This window comes from Macrosteles quadrilineatus, unplaced genomic scaffold (genome assembly GCF_028750875.1).
Source record: "Macrosteles quadrilineatus isolate MER2022 unplaced genomic scaffold, UCM_ALF_1.0 Scaffold_9__3_contigs__length_116548681, whole genome shotgun sequence".
In the NCBI taxonomy this organism is placed as follows: domain Eukaryota; kingdom Metazoa; phylum Arthropoda; class Insecta; order Hemiptera; family Cicadellidae; genus Macrosteles; species Macrosteles quadrilineatus.
Window position 1 is genome coordinate 29645962 of NW_026542602.1, and position 25569 is coordinate 29671530.

Consider the following 25569-nt stretch of genomic DNA (forward strand, 5'->3'; position numbering starts at 1 on the left):
TCGCTGGGCACGTTCCGGATGCAGATTAACCGGTGTCTTGTTCACCGGTACCACCCCGGGGCAAGAGTCTTGGTATCCCAAAACGCGCTCACTGTACCACCATAGAATAAATAAACCATCTATGGTACCACAAACAGTTTACTCGCGCATGCGCATTTAGAGGAGCAATCCGCAATTAAAACGGATGTAAAAAGAAACTCTGTCTAGTGCTAGTGTAGCGAGTCTGATCTGAGACTGGACTGAGTGAAGGAAAGGAACAAGTTAAGTTCGATCCGATCCAAGCTCCAAGCAAACAATCATCAATCCATAATCCAATCGGCAATCATCATCGTGATCGTATCTCGAATCGTATATATTTTATTATTATTTCACTGATTGATAAAGTAGTAATTCGTTATTTATATTTCACTTAAATAAGTTAGTGTAATTCTAATTCAGGCTTTAGACTAGCAATGGCTGGTGCTGGCATTTTGGATAGTGAACTTCAAAAATTAGTGGATAGCTCTAAAATTCTTGTTGTTGGAGCTGGAGGAATTGGTTGTGAGCTGCTAAAGAATCTAGTTCTCACCGGCTTCAAGGAAATTGAAGTGGTAAGTCAATTGAGTTTAGTTGTTTGTTGTTTAGTCTCAAGGCGTTAGGTATCATGGGCCTTAGTTAGGCCTAACTTAACTTCATTCAAGAAATTTGGAAGTGCTGTCATAACCTAGCTTAGGGCCGGCGCGCACTATCCCGACCACGACCAAACCGGCGGCCGGCGCCCGACCAGTCTGTCATTCACAATGCGACCAGAGCATGACCCGACCAAGGCAACAACGTTTTACAAACTTCAGTGTCAAGATGATTGTTGAAGAAGTAGTTTGCTGTGGTGCATTTGTAATGTAATTGGTGTGAACCTGGCAATAACTAGTGCACGTGCCTTTAAAAATCTATTGCTGGCCGTTTGCGAGCAAAATTAACGATGATGCCAACAGATAGAGGACACTTTAACAGACACGACAGTATCAACATCATGTACCTGAGGGATAAGTTAGGGGGGTAAAACCAGCAATAAGTAGTGAGCGCACACATAAAATCTATTGCCGGCCGTATTGCGGAAAAATACGTCCGCGAGCAATATTACCGATGATGCCAACAGATAGAGGACACTTTAACGGACAGGACAGTATCAATATCATGTACCTGGGGGATAAGTTAGGGGGGGTAAAACCAGCAATAAGTTGTGCGCGCGCCCGATAAAATCTATTGCCGGCCGTATTAAGGAGAAATACGTCCGCGAGCAATATTACCGATGATGCCAACAGATAGAGGACACTTTAACGGACACGACAGTATCAATATCATGTACCTGGGGGATAAGTTAGGGGGGTAAAACCAGCAATAAATTGTGCGCGAGCCCGATAAAATCTATTGCCGGCCGTATTGCGGAAAAATACGTCCGCGTGCAATATTACCGATGATGCCAACAGATAGAGGACACTTTAACGGACACGACAGTATCAATATCATGTACCTGGGGGATAAGTTAGGGGGGGTAAAACCATCAATAAGTTGTGCGCGCGCCCGATATAAAATCTATTGCCGGCCGTATTGCGGAAAAATATGTCCGCGAGCAATATTACCGATGATGCCAACAGATAGAGGACACTTTAACGGACACGACAGTATCAATATCATGTACTTAGGGGATAAGTTAGGGGGGGTAAAACCAGCAATAAGTTGTGCGCGCGCCCGATAAAATCTATTGCTGGCCGTATTGCGGAAAAATACGTCCGCGAGCAATATTACCGATGATGCCAACAGATAGAGGACACTTTAACGGACACGACAGTATCAATATCATGTACTTAGGGGATAAGTTAGGGGGGGTAAAACCAGCAATAAGTTGTGCGCGCGCCCGATAAAATCTATTGCTGGCCGTATTGCGGAAAAATACGTCCGCGAGCAATATTACCGATGATGCCAACAGATAGAGGACACTTTAACGGACACGACAGTATCAATATCATGTACCTGGGGGATAAGTTAGGGGGGGGTAAAACCAGCAATAAGTTGTGCGCGCGCCCGATAAAATCTATTGCCGGCTGTATTAAGGAGAAATACGTCCGCGAGCAATATTACCGATGATGCCAACAGATAGAGGACACTTTAACGGACACGACAGTATCAATATCATGTACCTGGGGGATAAGTTAGGGGGGTAAAACCAGCAATAAGTAGTGAGCGCACACGATAAAATCTATTGCCGGCCGTATTGCGGAAAAATACGTCCGCGAGCAATATTACCGATGATGCCAACAGATAGAGGACACTTCAACGGACATAACAGTATCAACATCATATACCTGGGGGATTTTTTATGGGGGGTAAAACCAGCAATAAGTAGTGCGCGCGCTGGATAAAATCTATTGCCGGCCGTATTGTACCTACTGTCGGGGGGAAAAGTTTTGACACTCGAGTTTGGAGCTCTACAGAATAGTAACCAAACTAACTTAAACACGTAGTATATATAAATTTTTGTTGTTTTATTCTACGTATTCCTGTGAAAACAAAGATTTTTTAGCTCGTTTAGGAAATTTGTTATGGCAGTCGGAAGCTAAAAACTCCTTGTTTTTAAAGTATCAAAACCCATCTTTAAAAAAAAATAAATAAAATAAAAAGGTCTTTATTAGCAAGCGTTTTTCAGAAGAATACATTCTGTTTTTCAAAACAACTCTTGTCCTCAATCCTAATAAACTATACATATAAAACAAACTATAAAACAATCTATATAAATAATCTATAAAAACTATGTAAAAACAATCTAGGATATACTAACAATCTATGAAAACAATTTCTAAAAACAATTTTGACAAACATTATTTTAACATGACCAGAATTTTCGATAGGCCTATTCGATCTTATGACTTTGAAAATTCGCACAATGTAAACTAAACGTCAGAACTTTATCAAACTTTAATACAATATACACACATATATAATGAACTAATTTGTGAAGTTTCCAAATTTTTACTCTACCCAAAAGGTTTTGTTGTAACTTTGGTAAATTAACTTTTTCTCAAAAACGGCAAACGCTAGGAAAAAATTGAAAAGCTTGTTTTGAAGGGGATTGGTTTTGTATTTGAAATATTGATACTGCTCAACCAAGTTGTGACGCATTTTATTTATATAAATTAACAAAAAAACTGGATGATCTCGCGCCTGCAAGGGGTGCAGACGCCATCGTCCGCGCAGGAATCCAGTGCAGTGTTGACACGATGGACCTTGACCGAGTGTAAGGTGATTCACGCAGTGTGTGTCACTGACGACTAACTCTCAGGAAATATCAGGTTTGGCATTCTTCCAAAGGGTTCAAAGTCTTACCATCCCAAATATGTCATCAGTAATCCACCTCAATCTGTCTTCAATTTTAGCTAGTGTCACATCGCTAAAAATGGGTGCTAAATCTAAATTGTCAGATTCGGAATATGCAATGATTGCCAGTGCTATATGTTCTTTTAGAAGTGAGGGAGTGCCGTTGGTGATCCAAAGCCCTCTTTAGAAAAGGTGATGGGAAATGAATAATTAATAATAACTGCTGTTCAGTTTTGACTCAACAGTTCGTAGCCCATCGCTGCCCAGTGTCCAGGTGTTCAATTTGGCAACACTGTACGGGGTTTGCGCCCAGTCAGAGCCGGTGGCGGTGAAGTGCTGTATTCGGCCTCCGCTCTATCCAAATAAAATGTTAACTTATATAAATAATATGCGTAACAATGTGATTGAGCAGTATCAATATTTCAAGTACAAAACCAATCACCTTCAAAACAAGCTTTTCAATTTCTTTCTAGCGTTTGCAGTTTTTTAGAAAAAGTTAATTTACAAAAGTTACAACAAAAACTTTTTGGGTAGAGTAAAAATTCTGAAACTACACAAATTAATTCATTATATATATGTCTATATTGTATTAAAGTTTGATAAAGTTCTGACGTTTAGTTTACATTGTGCGAATTTTCAAAGTCATAAGATGGGTTTTGATACTCTAAAACAGGGAGTTTTTAGCTTCCGAGATCAAACGATGGTCAAACGAGATCCGCCCGTTTATAAATATTTCTGTTTTGTTTGTATTGTTTGATTTCTTTGTTTAAATATAATCAAGTTCAATCGGTTCCGGTCACGCAAGGTGGTTTTTCATATTCGTGTGTTTAGTTTGTTTTGTTATCGCGTAGGTCCGTGAGAACACGGTGTTACCTAAATAATATAATGTGTGGTGTTTAGTTTGTAGTCAATGTTTATCGTAATTACTGTAGCAGCAATTCAGCTGTGAGATATTTTATTTAAAGGAGTAAGAGTAAATAGTTGATTTATTAAAGTTATTGTAATTTTTTGTTGGCTTCTTTACTAACTAACACGCTTTCATTTGTTTGTATTTCAGAACTGTACTAACCATTGCTATACCATTGCTGCACTAACTATTATTCGTTGTCTTTTATACTAGAACCAGTGCACAGTAGCTATGTTCTATGTAGTCGCTTAGCCGCTATTAACTGTTAGGCCTACTGTTTTAGGTAGCCTAGTTTTAGCCATCTACTAATTATTGATGTGTTGAACAATGCATTTAAATATTCTACCTTACGATACGATTCCATGTGCTGGAATCGTACGATACGTTTTGTACCATATGCTGTCCCATATTCTGTACAAATATGCCTGCAGGATTCTTCATAACTATGAACTAATAAATATATTTCCTGAGATCAAAAATTTCCGTTTGTATACTATTTTGCACTTGCTATGGGACATGGCTGGAGAAAAACTGGACGTATTTTTCCGCAATACGGTCGGCAATAGATTTTATCGTGTGCGCTCACTACTTAGCTGGTTTTACCCCCCCTAACTTATCCCTCAGGTACATAATGTTGATACTGTCGTGTCCATTAAAGTGTCCTCTATCTGTTGGCATCATCGGTAATGTTGCTCGCGGACGTATTTCTCCGCAATTCAATTCAATTCAATTCAAAACCACTTTATTCATTTCCTGTACATAATACATTGAATAGTGTCAACAGTTGTTTAGGCCTAATAGTTATGAAATACATTTCTAACATAATAAAATAAAAACAAAATTTTACAAACTTAATTTTTTTTTTTAAGTCTAAACAAAAAATACATAAATTGAATTTGTTTTTGACTTCAAAGACTATTCAACTCTTCAAAAGAAAAAATAGCCTTGCTGATGAGAAATCTCTTTAATTTATTTTTAAATATTGTTTTGGAAGTCTCTGATTTAATTTCAATTGGGAGATTATTATAAAATTTTGATCCCGCATACATGGGTTTTTTCTCAAAAAGTTTTAGACTATGGTGGCCAATTGCAAGGTTTTCCCGATTTCTGGTGAAATAATTATGACTATCCCCAACTCGTTCCAAATCATGAAGTCTGTCCTTTACTGATAAAATTGTTTCATAAACATACATTCCGTAAATTGTCATTATATTTTCCGATTTAAAATGTTCTTTATTAACAGAAGTTTCAAAATCTAAATTGCAGATAATTCTAATAGCTTTCATTTGCTTTTTTAGAATAGAATTCAAATTGTAATCACTAGTTGCACCATAAAGTGAAATCCCAAAAGATATACTTGAGTGGATATATGAAAAATATATAACTTTTAAAGTTTGTTTTTCACAAAAGGGTTTCAATCTAGATAAAGCAAATAATCCCGATGTGATTTTGGCAAGTAACTTTTCAACGTGACTGTTCCATTTCAGATTTTTATCAATTACCAATCCCAAGCATTTCATGTTGTCCATACTTAGAATTTCTGTGTTCTCGAGTCTGATGATTGGTTTATTTTGATCACCTAGGTAATTCTCGAGTTTGAAAACTAATGAAATTTGTCTTATCTGGATTAAGAAGCAAATTATTCGAATAAAAAAAATTATTTAAAACTGCTATATCGGAATTTGCCTTAAGTTCAATTTCATCATTTGATTTTGCAGTGATTTTCAAATTAGTATCATCGGCATATAGGCAAAGTTCACTCAAGTCACTGAGTTGGGGAAAGTCTCTAAAGTAACAAATGAATAATAAAGGGCCTAAGATGGACCCCTGAGGCACTCCAAATTTCACATCTCTAATAGAGGATCGGTAATGAATTTTATAGTTTTTGTTGTTTTGGTGAATTAATTCTACAAACTGTTTTCTGTTGGAAAGGTAAGACTTCAGTAACTTTAATGCATTGTTCTTTATCCCTAATTTGCTTAGCTTTGAAAGTAAAAGGTCATGTGATATTGAATCAAAGGCTTTACTTAAATCCATAAATAATCCTACCACTTTCAATTTACTGTCCAAACTATCAATAATAGATTCAACAAACTTTGTGGCAGCTGATATTACAGATCTACCACTGCGGAAACCATGTTGACATTCTTCAAAAAGGCAATTCTTTTCAAAAAAATTTACTAGTTGATTATAGATTACTTTTTCATAAACTTTAGAAATAGCGGGAAGCAATGCTATTGGTCTGTAGTTTGAAACTAAGTACTTGTCCCCTTTTTTGAAAAGCGGTTTTAATTTTGCTAATTTAAGTTTATCAGGAAAAATACCAGAAATTAATGAAGAGTTAATGATGTGAGTGATTGGTTTAAGTAATATGAATCTTGCTTTTTTTTAGGAGTACCACAGGAATACCATCATATCCTGTACTAAAAGAATTTTTTAGGTGGTTTAAAATGTAATCAATTTCTTTCTCATCAACAAAGCTAAATTTAAAATTGTTAGTACTAATTAACAACAGATCATTTTCTGAACTATTTTCTGTCTCAACCTGAGTTTGCTCCATACTACATATTGAAGTGTCCTCAATTAAATCTGCAAAATAATTATTAAATTGGTTACAAACCAAAGAAGGCTCAGTACATACAATGTCATTTGATTTTAAAATTATGTTTTGTATATCCTTTGCTTTATTTCCTACTTCTGAGTTGATAATCTTCCAAGTGGTTTTATTTACATTATTTGAATTATTAATAACAGATTTATAGTAATTTTTCTTTGCAGTGTACAATCGTTTTCTGAAATTTTTGTTCATTTCCCTAGTTTTTTTAAACATTTTTTTACAATTAACTTCTCTAGCCAATTTGCTGAAATTAGTTATATTTTGTTTTTCTAACTTCAATTCATTAGAGATCCATTTTTTGTTAGAATGTTGTCTTATCAAAGTCTCAGGAAAACAATTATCAAAATGATACATAAAAATGTGATGAAATGTATCATACTTTCTTTCAATTCGTTGTAATGTGAATACGGCCGGCAATAGATTTTATCGGGCACGCGCACAACTTATTGCTGATTTTACCCCCCCTAACTTATCCCCCAGGTACATGATATTGATACCGTCGTGTCCGTTAAAGTGTCCTCTATCTGTTGGCATCATCGGTAACATTGCTCGCGGACGTATTTCTCCGCAATACGGCCGGCAATAGATTTTATCGGGCACGCGCACAACTTATTGACGGTTTTACCCCCCCTTACTTATCCCCGAGGTACATGATATTGATACTGTCGTGTCCGTTAAAGTGTCCTCTATCTGTTGGCATCATCGGTAATATTGCTCGCGGACGTATTTCTCCGCAATACGGCCAGCAATAGATTTTATCGGGTGCGCGCACTAGTTATTGCCAGGTCCACACAAGTACTTAGGCTACGTTACGCGGAAGAAGAAACTATACTGGGAACATCCAATGTTAGGCTAACTGTCAGGTCTACAAAAGGGCATTTTGCAACATTTTATGAAGAGCTAGGTCAATATCAAGACAGGTTTTAAAAGTGTCAAAATGCTGTGACATTTTACCAAATGAGTCACTTTATAGACCGGCGCAAAAAACAAGTGCTCTCCGTTTGATTGATCTAGGAATACTGGGGGTTGAGTGTTGTACTGGTCGGGTCGGGGGTAGTGCGCGTCGTCCCATTACATTGTGTTCTATTTTTGACGACCAGCGGGTCGGGCCCGACCAAACAAGAAAACTTTGGTCGCGCAACCAGGGTCTCACCAGTCGACCAGTGCGCGCTGTTCCATTTATTCCTATTATAAGACTGGTCGTATCCGACCAGTCGGAGTCGTGGTCGGGATAGTGCGCGCCTGCCCTTATGCTCCCCTAGGCTAGTATATAAATTAGGCCTAGCTTTGATCTCGGGGTACCGGTACTTGTATCTCGGGTAAAGTGCCACAGAGAACCTGAGAGAAAATTTATTATCAGGTCAATTTTAATAGGCCTATAGCCTAGCCTGATTTTTATTCGGTTCATTATAAATATTGTATTGAATTAGAAATTACTTAGGGTAGGGCCTAAGTTACTTACTTAATAAGTTTACTGAACTTTACTACTCATGTTATCTAGGCCTATATTGCATTTTTATTTTAACTAAGTTTCCAAAATTAGGCAATTATAAGCACTTCTTATTACCCTTGGAACTTTTGGGGGAAACGACAATGTCACTCTGAAAATCGCGATTGAACATCGCAAAAAGCACTGGGTCTAGAAATCAATGATTTTTGGGGCTTAGGTAAAAATTTTCTTTTACTAATCTTTACGGTATGGGTTTTTCTTTAAGTTAAGTTAGTTCTTTTCTAACACTTTTTCGGCAAATGCCGTTTTTACCCAGAAAACCAGGTTTGAAAATGTCTTAGCAGGAAGTTTCATTTTATGATATTGCAATTTTTGAGTGTCCCCCAAAAAGGGGGGATTTTGGGAGCAACTCAAAAATTGTAAATGTAAACCCTCTTCAAGTGACACCTCATTTTGAAGTGTTTACAAAAACTTAAAGAATGGTGAAAACCAGAGTTCGTTTATCTCTTTTCTATCAAAAATGGTAGCCCGTCAAAAGTTAAATGATGTTACTGTTTCAATAATTTTACTGTGTAATAAAAAGTAATTTCCCTCCCCCTAATTTGTTCCTTGATAAATATTACAGAGTTAGGCTATCCTTTTGGTGGTCAAGTTTTTATTTTATGATTTTAAAATTTTTGAGTTGCCCCCAAAATCCAAAAGGATATCTCTGTAGCCTATATTTACTTAGAAAAATATTAGAGAGGACGTTTTTATTCACCCTGTATAGTGGTATTAAAAATAATGAAAAATCTTCTGCCAAACATCAGGATACATCCCAAAACACCGTCAATCATAAAAGATACTGATAATTCCAACCTTCAAGAAAAGACAGCAATTAGAGAGGACAACATCCCAATAAAAATTATTGAAGCTAATATGAATGACATATGCAACAATTCCATTCAGAACAAACTACAGTAGACTCCCTCTTATCCAGACACCTTTTAACCGGACTACACTCGACGGAAATGACATCTCTTTAACCGGACAATTTTTATCAGCACATTGGTTTAACCGGACTAGATCGGCAGGAAGTGGGCGGTACTGTAACGACTGTTCTCGTGGGAAAGATTTGAGACCAGTGATCACATGTCTAAATACAATGCTCTCCTAAATTTAAGTCGAATATCACCGTAAACGGTCCATTTTAATGAGTTTTTGGGGACGTCGGCTTAACCGGAAAAACCGTTATCCGGACTGGCCTCGGTCCCGAGGAGTCTACTGTAATGCATTTGGGCATTGTATTTCGCGCGACTTTAAGAGTGATCGACACATGCCTGCTGGTGTTGCAAAAGTCTTCAAAGTTCTTCTGGAAAGTCCTTCAGAAGCAGATTTAATTAGTGATCATCTAGCATGTCAGCACTTGAACGGAGGTGCTATGACATATGACCTTGTGACAAAACCCACCTACAATTCCAAACCATCTCTACAAGATTATGATATGTCCTACAATCACCTGATAGAGAATTTCAGTGGGAAAATCTACTTTGTATTCCGTATTATAAGATTTTAGAACATTCACAAAAGATTTGTAGGTTTTATCTTTGTTTAGAACAGTAATATTAATATCCTCAGCTATAACAATATTTTTGAATTTTTTACTCAACAGATTGCACATTAAATCCAGTTTTTTTAGTTGTGGCTGAAGCATATAATTGGGAATCTATAAACAAACTAATAAAAATGTATTGTTATTTACAATAAATTTCAGATATGCAACACTCAAACTCCTTTTCAAAAATATGACCTTGTATAGGAGGAATTTTAATACTTTTACTTTTTATGCTATCTTTAACTAAAATTAAAACTCCTCCTCCCAGAAAATAGTTTCTCGTGAAAAATGAACATTTTTATAGTTTAGGATATGTAGGGACAACATTTCAGATTCAGTCATCTTATGCTCTGATATTGCTATAAGTTTACTAAATCAGGCTGTATTTCTTCCAAATTAATTTTTATTATATTTAAAAGAGAGGACAGATGTTGAACATTCCCTGATGAAGTATTTTTAAAGATGTTTGAGTGTTGCTCTTTTTTAGTATTAAAATTAGGCCAGCTTTGTTTACATGCAGAATCTTTTTCTTTGTCATGATTAATTAGTTTAAATCACAACTCGGAGCGCTCACTCCACTGACCCTATATTGCCCATGGTTTTGAACACTTACACTAAACTTGCACTTACACTTGACACGTATTTTGGTGGTGAAGGTACAGTTGAAGTCTGAAGCTCGAGAGGGACTATTCCCGTGGGTGGACATGGACTTCCTGGACTGTTGCAGATGTTGGCAACAGCTTGATAGCTTTGGCACTCCACAGGAACTCGCTGTGGAGTGGACCATCCTCTCCAAGGGGAAGTTTCTGAACTGATAGAAATATTCATTGAAGATGATGCTGGGGTCTGATTATTAGGTTGATTAGCTGAAGGAGTTTGTGGGTGCTCTACCCTTAATAGTTGGATATTGCCTGTGTTAGCTGAACGTAAAAGGTCTTGAAGTTTATTTTGGAACCCCCATTGTGTGAGACCATTTCTCAGTGTCTTATTTTTTGTTGCTTCGTTAAACAGAACAATGGAAACTTCAGCACCTGTGGATCTTTGAAACTGTAAGATATTATTCATAAAATGATTAGGTGTGATCTTATCTCTTGTACAACCCATTGAACAAGAAGAAGAAGAAGAAGAAGAAGAAGAACAAGAACAAGTGTTTATTGAAATAAAATATCAATACAGTGTTTTTACATAAACACAAAGAACAATGGCCAAAGACCGTCTGTTTTGTGGTTGACATACTGATTTTACAATATTTTAAAACACTTTAAAAGAGTCTATAAATCACAAACTATAATTCATTAAATAAACTGATTTCTAGTAAAAATACACAAATAGCACTACATAGTAAAAAAGGATCAATTAACAAATGAATCAAAAATACAATTGAAATATAGCTTACTGAGAACCTGAATTTATTCTACAAACAGCAATGAAATATAAGTAACAAAAAAAAAAAAAACAAGCCTTTTTTGATAAATACTTAACAAACAATATTTTATACATTTTTAAATTACATACATTTTTCCCACTTTTATATTGATATCCCAATTTAATAATTAAACTCCATTATCAATTCCCACCTTTTACACCACGCCTCCTTAAGATAATTTCCCAGTGCTCACCAATCTTTACCATTTAAAAATTCAAAAAACTCATATTCATTTAAATATAACTTGTTAAACCAAAATTGACGTACATTTTTTAAAATTGGACATTCAGCTATAAAATGGTACACCGTTTCATCTCGGTTGAGATTACATAGTGAACATAAATAATTTTGATTTTCCATCCAGGGCTTATAGTTAAGATTTATCAACTATGTTCTAGCTTTTATAATCCAGGACATAAGTTTAACATTTAGGTCCGCAAAAAGGGACGATCTAACTCCAAGGTGGAGGTCAAGGTTCAGATACTGCTGGTGATAATGACTAGTCAATGCCGAACCCAGACAATCCTGTCGCCAAGCCGTTCTCTCTAACTCTAATAATTCAGACAATCGAGATTGAAAGATTTGCAATCTGTTAAAATCGACGTCCAACGCTACTCCCCGTCTTTCACCCATTTTTAACATCTCCCTGTACCAAAATATTTTTTTCAAAATTATCTGTCTTGCCAAGATATAAGGAAGCCTATTTACTGGTAAAAACAATACTCTAATAATATAACCAATGTGCAAACTTAATGTGTAAAAATAAACTTGATCAAACTGACATTCTAGGTGTAATACGTAATTTGGAGTATTTTGTGGCAATCTAAATAATTTTTTGACAAAGTTATTTTGAGCTGATTCAACCGTTTTACTCTTAATAAATCCCCAAACTTGTGCTCCATAACTCAGCAAAGCTCTAACTATTGAATTATAACACACTATTTTTGCATTAATCGGCACTTGATTATTACTTATTAAATTACTCCAGATTAAATTAACAGCTAATTTGGAAGCTGACGATTTTTCTTTAAAATGCATTTCCCACGAAAGAGAACTTAAGTAAAGTTTACCCCTAGGTAAATATTTATAATTGTTTACAATTTTGATTTGTTCACCCTTGTACCACCATTTAGAACTGGACCCAAGCCTTCCACCTTTTCTGAAAACCATTATTTTTGATTTAGCTAAATTTAAGCGTAAATTCCAAGTTTCACAGTAATTCTCCAATCGTTTAATCATGTGTAGAAGTCCGGTTGCAGTTGGAAATAAGAGAACGATATCGTCCGCATACATCAGGACATTGACTCTAACTCCACCATAACAACATCCTCCCTCTAGTACATCTGGCAAGTCGTTTATAAAAATAGCAAATTTCGTTGGGCTACATATACAACCTTGCCTTAAACCCATGGAGGTGCTGAAGTGCTCAGTAATTCCCTCCTGACACCACACTGTTGCTTTTGTGCCTTGATAATAATTTTTTAGCATATTTCTGTATTTTGACGACACACCCATACAAGACATTTTATAAATTAAAGCCTCCCTATCTATTGTATCAAATGCGCTTGAGAAATCCACAGAAAAAGTAAACAATTTACCCTTTTTTCCGCTAATTGCAGATGAGCTATACAAGTGAGATTAAAAATGTTATCTATAGTCGAGTAACCTTGGCGAAATCCTGCCTGGAATTCCGTGAACAAACCTTGTTACCGTTGACCCAATTTACTAAATCTGTTATTTGTTAGACTGATAAAAATCTTTCCTACACAGTCTATAAACGACAATCCTCTGTAGTTTTCAACTAGGTTAATATAATGATGGGATGTTTTAATAATAGTCCCAACTCAGTTACAGCCATTTTATTAAGTTCAATAAGTAACAAAGAGATCGAGAATTCAATTGGTCTTCCTTATATAGACTCGACATAGAGTATCAACTCAACTTAAATAATAATAAAACTTAGAATAAGAACATACATATATGACATCTCCCTTCTTTACAAATAAAATAATTACATTACCACTTTATTTTTAAATAATAATAAAACTTAGAATAAGAACATACATATATGACATCTCCCTTCTTTACAAATAAAATAATTACATTACCACTTTATTTTTAAACAATAATAAAACCAAAACAAATTTCTTCTAAATTATATAATTTTCTAAATATAGCTGCTGCACTGATTTATTTTTTATTTTATTTATTTATTTTTTTTTTTTACTAAGATAGGCCTACTTACAAGTCTAGAAGCTGCCTAGGTTTTACGACTCTACCTGACTTGGTCATATACTGTCCATCATGTTCTTTGATAAGCCTAGAATTTTGAGGGGACAGTTTTGTTTGAGATAAAGAACCTGAATTTGATTTTAAGGGACTTTTCGATGTAGGTGACTTGCTAGGCGAGGGTACATCATGAGGTTGTCGTGGAGAAGCGTTCGGGCTTGGTCCTTGCTGTCCTTCGCAGGATCGAGGCGTCTGGTTATCATCTATGGAGTAGTCCTCATCGTCGAGCTCTGCATCTTTTTCACTCTTGACTGGTCTCAAAAGAATTCTGTTCCTATGGTAAAATTTACCATTTTCTGACTGGACTGTATATGACCTAAGTCTTACATCAACATTTACTACTTTTGCTTTTACCCAATTACTACCAACCTTTACCATAACACTTTCACCCTTATACAACTTTCTCAGAGGTCTGGCTTTTTTATCATAATAGAACTTCTGTATATTTTGCCTCTGTTTAAGATTCTTACACACATTGCTAGGGATTTTAGGTTTAAGATGCACATTCTGATAAGGTAGAATACCTCGCAGTCTGCGGTTATACAAGATCTCTGCAGGTGAAGGCAGGCCATCACCAAGAGGAGTGTTTCTATACTCAAGCATTACTAGATAAGGATCAGTTTTTTCAACCATTGTTTTCTTTAAAGTCCTTTTTATAGTTTGTATAGCCCTTTCAACCATACCATTAGATTGATGATGATAAGGGTTGGACAAACTAACTACAAAACCCCATTCTTTAGAAAAGTCTTTAAATTCCTCTGAAGTAAATTGGCTACCAGAATCAGCAAATATTTCTTTTGGAATGCCTTGCCTGCTAAAGATTTGCTTCAAATGGTTTACAATGTTTGATGTTGTTATGTTGGACAAGTAGGCTAGTTCTGGATACTTAGAATAATAGTCAACTGCTAGTAAATAGTTTTTACCATTCAACTGAAATATGTCCAAACCTACTTTATACCATGGAAGTTTAGGTACATCATGTGGAACTAAAGGTTCCTTCCTATAGTTATTTGCAAAAGTTATACAAGGTTCACACTGAGATATCATATCCCTTATTTGATTTTCCATGTTAGGCCAATATACAACATTTTTTGCACGAAGTACTGTTTTAGTTACACCGCAATGAGTGAAATGTAAACGCTGTAACATTTCACGCCTGAGATCATGAGGAATCACTAATGCATTACCTTTGAAAACTAAATTTTCACCCAAAGTCAACTCGTCTTTGACCTTCCAAAACGGTTTCACATTGTCGGGAACATTTTTCTTATGACTAGGCCAATTAGTTACAATGTAAGATTTAAGGATTTTCATGGTTTCATCCTCATTTGTCAACTTTTTTAACTTAGTTAACTGATCATTGGAAACATTTATACTATTTACAACTGTACATACATGGGCTTCAATACTCTGCGTTTGATTATCTACATCAACTGGCTGAGACACATCATAATTAGCTCTTGACAACAAATCTGCAATGACAAGATCTTTACCTTTCTTATAGACTAGATCAAAACTATAACCTTGCAATTTTATCAACATTCGCTGCAAGCGAGGAGGACAAGAATCTATATTTTTCTTAAAAATAGAAATTAAGGGTTTGTGATCACTCTCTACTGTGAAATGAGTACCATATACATATTGCCTAAAACGCTCACAACCAAACAATATAGCTAATGTTTCTTTCTCTATCTGAGAATACTGCTGTTGTACATCATTCAAAGCCTTGGATGCATAAGCAACCGGAAGATTACTTTGAAGGAGAGAAGCTCCTAAGGCCTACCGCACACGAGAGACTTTTTGTCGGCCGACTATTTAGTCGTAGTCGGGAGTCAAAGTCGGCCCCATAGTGGTAAATCTGAGCGCGCACACGGGCCGACCCCAGCAAGACAGTCGGCAGACTGTCTGCAGACTGTCGGGGCAGTTTGGTGCTGACCGATTTTCCCGCCGACTGCTCCCCGACTCAACTGTCGTGTCTTATTGATAAAGGCATGGAGATAAGTTTGATCGCGCACATTGACGACTAAAAAGTCTGTCTGTCTGACAGGCGAGTGCATTGTTATCATGTGTATTATTATTGTTATTATGATAAGTATTATTATTTGTGAGTAATTGTTATTATTATGGCTTCGACAACCACCAGTGCAAGTGTTTTGAGGGACGAGAAAGTTGATAAACTTATCGATGAAGTTGAGGTACGGTCCCCTCTTTATAAAAAGACTTTGGAAGAGTATTTGATCATAATAAAAAAAATACCCCCGCAGCAGCAAACCTGCAGACTAAGTGAATTCCCATTTGCCTGATTTAATTTTTTATTTAATCTATTTCAATAAAATTAGGATAAATGAGTACCTAGGTTTGCTGCTAAAGAGAGGGTATTCAGGGTGTGTTTTAGTAAAACATCAATAACTGAGTATAAAATAAATATATTTGCCAAGTTTTATCAAAATACATCCACAAACAAGCAAACTGCAACAGTTTACTTGTTCTACATATAAATGACATGAAAATTTTAACTTTAAATATTTTGGAATTTCCCTGTAATCATTATGATAACAATTAGCATGCTAAATTATTTGTTTTTCAAACTTTGCAAAATTAGATGCAAAATTAGCGATGCAAAATTAGCTCTGCAAAATAGGAAAACCCCAGTTTTGCCCGATAAACCCCCCATAAACCCCCGTTCGCATAGTCATGCTGGTTTGCGAACTCATTCGAATAAAATACATGTAGATTTACACGCTTGTACCAAATTTAATCAAAATCGGATCATTTTTTTTCCGAGTTATCGTGCTAACGGACAAATATATATATACAGGGTGATTGATATAAGTGTGCCAGCCGTTTTATTCGAAAACCATAAGAGATATCAAAAAAAGTTAAATGGTAAGTGCCTTGGACTTTTTATTTAAAAAATTGTAAAAAAGTCGAACAAATTATTTTAGCCGCCATTTTTCCAATATGGCCGCCAACTTTGACTTTTCTTATGGAACACTCTGTATTTTATGATGTATTCTGGTAGAAAATGTAATTTTAAGACGATTTTATTCTTGTGATTTTTTTCATAAACCTAACCGTTTCAAAGATAATAATATTTAAAGTTTTAAAAATTTAGGCATAAGATAGAGTTTTGATAAAGGCCTAAGCAAGCATGCCAGCTGTTTTATTCAAAAACTATTCAAAATTTCACAACTTTAACCATTATTATCTTTGAAACGGTTAGGTTTATGAAAAAAATCACAAGAATGAAATCATCTTAAAATCACATTTTCTACCAGAATACATCATAAAATACAGGATTTTCTATAAGAAAAATCAAAGTTGGCGGCCATATTGGAAAAATGGCATCTAAAATAATTTTTTTGACCCGACTACAATTTTTTTAATAAAAAATCCAAGGCACTTACCATTTAACTTTTTTTGATATCTCTTATAGTTTGCGAATAAAACGGCTGGCACACTTATATCAATCACCCTGTATACAGGGTTGGGCAAAAGTGTGGATACACCTAGTTAACTTTTAAACGCGTTGCAATAGGAAAACCAAACTCGGCACATATTTACAACATAAGAAATTGCACTTTTTCATCAAAGTTACAACTTTGCCCCAGCCCCCAAAATGGGGTATTTTGGGGGCAGCCCCAAATTTTCAAATGTAAACACCTATCATGTGACCCATCATTTTAAAGGGTTTATCAAGGGAAATTGAATGGCGCAAACCAGAGGTCATTATCCCACGCCTAATCAAAATGGCAGCCATTTTAATTATTTAAGATGAGCAATCATGATAAAGTCTAGACACCCCCAGTTAACTTTAAAAATTCAATATTTTAATACTGGCCAAAAGGTGAATTCTCTTTTTTCATAAAGGTATGCTGAGTTCAGTTTTCCTGCTATAAACTGTTAAAAAATTAATAGGGAATATTCCAAAATGACTGCCATTTTGATTAGGGGTGCGATATTGACCTCTAGTTTGCGCCATTTAATTTGTCTTGAGAAACCATTTAAAATGAGGGGTCACATGATACTGTAGGTGTTTACTTTTAAAAATTTGGGGCTGCCCCCAAAATACCCCATTTTGGGGGCCGGGTACAAGTTCTAACTTAAATGAAAAAGTGCATTTTTTTATTGTAAACATGTGCCAAGTTTGGTTTTCCCACTGCCACACGTTATAAAGTTAACTGGGGGTGTCCAGACTTTATCATGATTGCTCATGTTAAATTAAAATGGCTGCCATTTTGATTAGGCGTGCGATATTGACCTCTGGTTTGTGCCATTCAATTTCTCTTAATAAACCCTTTAAAATGAGGGGTCACATGATAGGTGTTTACATTTGAAAATTTGGGGCTGCCCCCAAAATACCCCATTTTGGGGGCTGGGGCAAAGTTGTAACTTTGATGAAAAAGTGCAATTTCTTATGTTGTAAATATGTGTCGAGTTAGGTTTTCCTATTGCAACGCGTTAAAAAGTTAACTAGGGGTATCCACACATTTGCCCAACCCTGTATGTGTGTGAATTTGAACGGATGGTGCTTTTGGCCTCTGTGGACATCAAACAGAAAAGGTAAATCGGTCCCGGGACCAGGTCTCACCATGAGACCTACGGTTACAGCTTATTCCCTAAAAGTTATGGGATGAGGTATTGAAGCCGGGGTATTAACAATTGGTCAAAAAAATCAACACTCATTCATGAGTACATGAAAAATTTGTCCGGATATTTCCTCAAATCATAGTATAGGGGTAAATCTAACCTTTCAATGTTCTCGGACTATAAATTGGATTCACCCAGTATTTTCTCTTAAGTTTTCTTGCACGAAATCTTGTCAGTAACGCACATATGACAGCGGTTTCTGCCATATACATCCTTTTGACACTCGAAAGACGACTAAACAGTCGTGTCGTGTGCGCACCCACAGTCAACGACCAAACAGTCTTGACGACTTTTCGATTGTCCACCCGACTCCAGGCAGACAGATGGCCAACAGTCGGCCGACAAAAAGTCTCTCGTGTGCGGTAGGCCTAAAGCATAGCTAGAACTGTCAACCGTAATGGTCACAGGCTTTTTCATGTCAAAAAACTGTAAGACTGGTTTAGACACAAGCAACCTTTTAAGCAAATCAAATTTTACCTGTTGTTCATTTGACCACACAAATGCAACGTTTTTCTTCAAAAGAGCACGCAAAGGTGCTGTATGCTCTGACAACTTAGGAATGAATTTACTGACATATGTGATTAAGCCTAAAAACTGTTGGAGACTCTTTTTGTCCTTAGGCTCAGCCATATTTGTTATGGCCTCAATTTTTGATTCATCCATGTGAATCCCTTCGCTGTTTATTCTATGACCTAGATAATTAAGTTCGGTAATAGCAATCTTACATTTACCATAATTTAACTTAATGTTTTCAGACCTTAATTTATCTAAGACTAGTTTTAATCTTTCATCATGTTGTTCCTTAGTAGCTCCCCATATAATAATGTCATCTACATACACTTCTACGCCATCCATGTCATCAACAATTTGCATCATCTTTTGTTGAAAAATCTCACTAGCGCAACATAACCCGTAGGGTAACCTCAAAAACCTATACCTCCCAAATGGAGTATTAAACGTACACAATTGAGAACTTTCTTTTGTGAGTTTTATATGCCAAAACCCGTTTTTTGTATCTAGTGTACTAAAAAACCTAGCACCTGACAATTTACAGGAAATATCATCAAAGGTTGGCATCTGAAAATGTGGTCTCAAAATGACATTATTGAGATCTTTAGGATCAATACATAATCGCAACTCACCATTAGGTTTTACTACAATAACCAGAGAATTTACCCATTCTGTCGGTTCACTTACTTTATCTACTATTTTAAGCCTAACAAGTTCATCAAGTTTTGACTTAAGTCTAGATTTTAAAGCTAAAGGTACCTTTCTTGGTGCATGTACTACTGGATTGCAGTCAGATTTTAGTTTTATGCTGCATTCTCCTTTAAAACAACCTACACCTTCAAAAAGGTCACTGTACTGATTTAGTATCGACTCACTATTAGTGTTACCGCTTTTACTCTTGTGACTGTGGGCTAGGCCTATTTCACTAGGCTTAGTTGTCATAGAGTCTAGCCTTGATATTAACTTTAACTTTACACAAGCTGAAAGACCTAGTATACATGGTGCATTGTAGTTAACGACATAGAAAGGTAATTTATGAGTTTCACCTTTATGCACTACATCAAGGTAACATAAGCCTAATACAGACAATTTCTGACCCGTGTATGATGACAGTTTGATATTGGTAGGCAACAAATTGTGCTTATCTATTTCAAGTAAATCAAGATAGTCTTGAGTCAAAACACTGACCTGAGCACCGCTATCTAGCTTATAAGGAATGTAAATAAGATCATTTGTTAATAGCTTTACAGACCATTCATTGTTAGAACCGATTTCATTTATGCAACCTAGATAAAGTTCATCTTCACTAGGCTCATCCTCTGATTTAACTTCTATTGAACTTACATTTTTATTTTTACACTGGCTAGAAAAATGGTTCAATCTAGAGCACTTAATGCATCGTTTACCATAGGCTGGACACTTAAACATCGGATGATTATAACCACACTTGCCACATACCTTTCCCATAGGCCTTGTAGATTTTCTCGTAGCGCCTGTGCTACTGGTAGGTTTATATTGGTTTCCCTTACCTTTGTCCGACCACTGCTTCGCAGGTTTGGTAGCCTTGATTTTATGTAGGCTTAAACCTGCATCGGTTGATGTACCGGTACAGATTTCACTCAACTGGTGCTTTGAAATTTCTGACGCCCTACATATGTCTAGAGCTTTATTAAGATCTAAGTCTTTAGTCCTTAAAAGTCTGTCTTTCACTGCCCTATCTTTAATGCCTAACACAATCCTGTCTTTAATAAGGCTATCTGTTAATGAACCAAAATCACAGGTTGAACTTAAATCCCTGAGGTCAGTCACATACTCATCTATAGGCTCATTGTCCTTTTGTTCTCTTAAAAAGAAATTGTGTCTTTCAAAAGTTACGTTAACTTCAGGCAAAAAGTAGTTATCAAACTTGCTAAGAACATGTTTTAAGTCTTTAGCCGATTCTGTACCAGTGTAAGTGAAGTTATTGAATACTTTCAAAGCCCTATCACCTATTATGCTTAAAAGCAAAGATACTTGATATTCTGAGTCTTCATTTTGAGATTTTGATGCAACAAGATATATTTCGAATTTCTGTCGGAAAAATTTCCAATTTTCTCCTAAGTTACCTGACCATTGAAGTTCTGATGGCGGTCGAATGTGAGGTGCACTACTTGAACCTTTTACACTGTGCCCTTTAACATCTATCTCCTCTTGCTCATTATTACTTTTAGGCATTTTTATTCCTTTTTATGTATAGTGGCTGTAACATTACTTTTAATTTTGACTGCGCCATATAATGATGGGATGTTTTAATAATAGTCCCAACTCAGTTACAGCCATTTTATTAAGTTCAATAAGTAACAAAGAGATCGAGAATTCAATTGGTCTTCCTTATATAGACTCGACATAGAGTATCAACTCAACTTAAATAATAATAAAACTTAGAATAAGAACATACATATATGACAGTTAATATCTCCTTTTTTATGTAATGGATACACTATCGACCTTTTAAACGATTCTGGAACATTCCCAGTACTGTAAATATTATTAAAAACAGATAATAATTTGATAAGGAATGAATCTGGTCGGAGCATACTTAAAAGATTCGTATGGGACTCTATCAATCCCTGGGGCCTTGTTACATTTAACCTTTTTTAGGACGTTTTTCAACTCTCCCATACTAAAATCGTTATCTAAGAATGCATCTACAATCAATGGTTCGGCAAACTGTATCTTTCCAGTCAGCAATGGAGGGTTGAGCAACGTTTTAAAATGTCTTACCCAGTCCAAAGGCGTGATGCTTCCAATCCTGTTATTATCTTTCTTTTTAAAGCTATTAACTGCCCTCCAAAACATATTTGTATCGCTTGCTTGCGTAATACTACTTATTTGGGATTCTAAATATGCTCTCTTTTTATCTTGGCACATTGACTTATACTTTCTGCTCTCGTAAATATATCCAATTCTAAACTGATATTCGCTGTTTCTTCTAAATACATTTAATGACTTAAAAACTCTATTTCGTTGTAAGAAACAATCAATATCAAACCATGGTTGCCTGAAAGTAAGATTATGTTTTTGTTGCTTTGTAACATTATCAGTTGAGTCTTTTATTATTTTAATTAAATTAGATATATTATCCTGATTACACTCGCCTATCTCAACAGTCTGAATGTTTACGTCAATTTTTTTCGGTAATATCTGTCGTCTTTCGCCTTCCATTTCAATTTAGGTAACAATGGGAGTGTTTTCACACCCTCCGAACCCTCACCATCAACTGCAACCGGACTCACACATTTCAAACTCAGTTCAATTGGGAGGTGATCTGACCCTGGACCCCTGTGCCAGGTTCACAACTTTAAAATTGTGGATAAAATTTAAGCAATTTAATGAAACCATGGCGAAGTCGATTACTGAATTCCCCATCGCCCCTATAAATGTAAAATTACCGCTTGCGTCACTTTTGCTCCTGCCGTTCAAAATAACTAAACCTAGATTTTCTATAGCCCTTAAAAGTTTTCTACCTCGAGTGTTGATTACCGAATCGTTTGATTTCCTTACATCACTTAAATTATTGTTTAGAGTTTCTTTTATACTATCAGAAAATGTTTGTTCACAAGCAATTCTACCATTCATATCACCTAATATCAGTAAATTGTCTCTATACTTTGTACGGTATTCAGGAACAGTTCAAAATTAGTGAAATCATATTCCCATGAATTAAAATTAAGATGCACAGGCATAACACAGATTTTACGATTCTCAGGTAAACTATTGTGGATTTCAAACAAATTATAGCCACTATCTTGTACAAGTTTAATGTTTTTGGCAAAAGGTGAATTTAAGTTTTTCAAGCAAACTATACCTCCTACATTTCTACCATAAATTGAAACCCTACTTGCAAACACAAAATATACCTCAAAATTTTTTAATTGTTGGATAACATAATCTTTTTCCTGTTCAGATATAAAAGTCTCAATTAAAAATATTAAATCATAATTAACAATCAAATTTAAAAAAATCAAAATCATCCTTACCTATTTACCTTATTTTTAAGACCAGAAACATTGTAACACAATACATTCAAGTGTCTGCTGGTTACCGGATGCTGAACGTAAAAGGTCTTGAAATTTATTTTGGAACTCCCATTGTGAGAGACCATTTCTCAGTGTCTTATTTTTTGTTGCTTCGTTAAACAGAACAACGTAAACTTCAGCACCTGTGGATCTTTGAAACTGTAAGATATTATTCATAAAATGATTAGGTGTGATCTTATCTCTTGTACAACCCATTGGGGTAGGCCTACATAATAATCTTCTTATTTCTTTTAACAAGTTAACAGTCTGGAGGTAACATAAACTAATTAGGTTCATTATTAACTAAAATTCACTTCACCTAATCTAACCAACCTTTTCGGGGTGAAAGCGGTGCGGCGTTTGCTCACAAAAGTGCTCAGAGTTGCCTAATATAGCCAAGTATACAAAAGTTTTGTAAAAATCGCATGAGTAAGCTAGTCCGGCTGGTCCATATAGAAAACAGTGGCTTTGACAGATTGGGTCTCGGACACTTTTTGAGTTGTCTCCCTAACAAGCATTTCTCAAATTTAACTTAGGCTTGTAATATGCATACTTTGTGTGTGTACATGCATGAAAGTCTATTCATCTCAATTGTCTCCACAATAAGCTTTTTTATGCCTACTGGTCAAATTTCTGTTCTGGCATTACTCATACATAGATGATTTCTAGGGTTCAAAGGGTTTAAAGCCTGTCTCATGTGTTTTATATATTTATATATTTTCAGATCGATTTAGACACAATTGATGTTAGCAATTTGAATCGCCAGTTTTTATTCCACAAGCAACATGTGGGAAAATCTAAAGCTAAGGTGGCCAAGGAGAGTGCTCTTCAGTTCAATCCAGATGCCAACATTACTGCACACCATGATTCTATCATGAAGTAAGTAGGCTAAAATTTCATGATTGAACTTAGTAGGCTACGTTATTTCACTTATTCACATTTTGGGGCCCATACTACTTATTGATCTTAATAGCCTATTTAATGATTTTATAAGACCAGAAGCAGCAGAAAGTCCTAAAGCTCAGTATCCAAAGACTTAAATATTGGGCCATAATGTTTTTTGTATCCTTGATCATGACTTAAAAACCTTTTACTATAGGGAAACTTGTCTTATACTGTGGAGTGAGGGATTTTATCCCTGAGACTTCATTACCAACAGGACAGTTTATGATTGATTTGGGATTAACAATAACATGATCCTTTATTCTCTAAAACTTAGACCGCATAAACCTTTATGTCTTTCTAAATCCCTATTAATTTTTTAAAAATCTTGCAGCCCCAAGTACAATATCAGCTACTTCCAACAGTTCAATGTTGTTTTGAACGCACTGGATAATCGCGCAGCCCGCAACCACGTCAACAGGCTCTGTCTCGCCGCTGAGGTTCCGCTGATAGAGAGTGGAACGGCCGGGTTTGACGGACAAGTGGAGCTCATCGTCAAGGGCAAAACTAAGTGCTACGAGTGTGATCCCAAGGCCCCACAAAAGACATTCCCAGGGTGCACCATCAGGAACACCCCGTCAGATCCTATCCATTGCATTGTCTGGGCCAAACACTTGTTCAAGTGAGTATTTTAATTGCATGCAGACCACTTTTTATTAGAGGTGTAGGGGTTTTCGAAAATTCGGGTCGAATTTGATATCGGTCACTATCCGTTATATATCGTCAGACATTTTCGGATAGACTGTACATTATAACGCTTTAGACTGAAAACAAACCTTGTATGTACCTTAAATAATAGTATCCTAACAAAATCTTCATAAGTTAATAATCATCATTGGTTTCGAAAATTCCACTTTTCAAGGACCTTATTTTAACATTACGTTTCCATTGATGTTACAGCGGTTGACTAATTGTCTATTACAAATATCAAAACATTCATATTATGAACGTCGTCGCCATGAAAAATAACCGAATCAACAAACAAAATAACTGTAATAACAAACGATATACTACACAACATACGTTACTGCATTCATATGAATCAGAAACAAGATGGCAGGCACACCTCTAGTTATAATAAAATTGTATGTTGTCATTGGATCTTCATTTATTACCTTTGATATGATAGTTATTTAATGTGTTAAGAAGGGTTAAACTCAAATTGGCTAGTTATAATTTTTCATGCTTTCATTTTTCTTTACTTGAAAAACACCCCATTAACTTGGGTTGGTGTAGTATAACCAATTTATTTAGAAAATTTTGTTAAAAAAAATGGTATTTAGTATTAAGAATTGAGAATCGATAAATTGTGGTATCGAAACATCACTAATTGTTGGAAAAAATAGTCCAGAAAAGTCTGGAGTTAGTCTTAAATTTTATAATGGAAATTAAAATAGTCGCCCTGAGAAAGGAAACAAGATTTCAGTAAACTGTAGTAGGATAGCCAACATCTTTAACTTCACATCCAAGATTAATATGTCAAACTGTTAGCTTGGATTTATGTAAAATACAGGATTGGTCATTTTATGAGGTACCCAAGAGGTACTCAAACAGCCATAAAATTGGCAGTTCTAGAGTTAAAACAAGTATGCCTACTTTTAGGCCTTAATACATTGCCCCAGATTGTCACACTCCTCTGTATGAGGGGCTTTATGCCACCAGGTATCACTATTGAAATAATAATGTTGAGCTTGTTACAGTCAGCTTTTTGGAGAGGAGGATCCAGATCAAGATGTTTCACCAGACACGGCAGACCCTGAGGCGGCTGGTGAGTT

At 35.7% G+C, this 25569-nt stretch overlaps 1 protein-coding gene across 1 annotated transcript in view; it reads left to right on the forward strand.

The window, feature by feature from the left end:
* The first annotated feature begins 325 nt into the window (after positions 1-325).
* LOC129004106 (SUMO-activating enzyme subunit 2-like) overlaps positions 326-25569 on the forward strand; it is a 36301-nt gene continuing 11057 nt past the window's right edge. Inside the window, exons 1-4 of the mRNA XM_054432533.1 lie at positions 326-590; positions 23577-23731; positions 24129-24416; positions 25495-25562. Coding sequence (XP_054288508.1) covers positions 453-590; positions 23577-23731; positions 24129-24416; positions 25495-25562 — 649 coding nt within the window. The 5' untranslated portion in view covers positions 326-452. The remainder of the gene's footprint in view (positions 591-23576; positions 23732-24128; positions 24417-25494; positions 25563-25569) is intronic.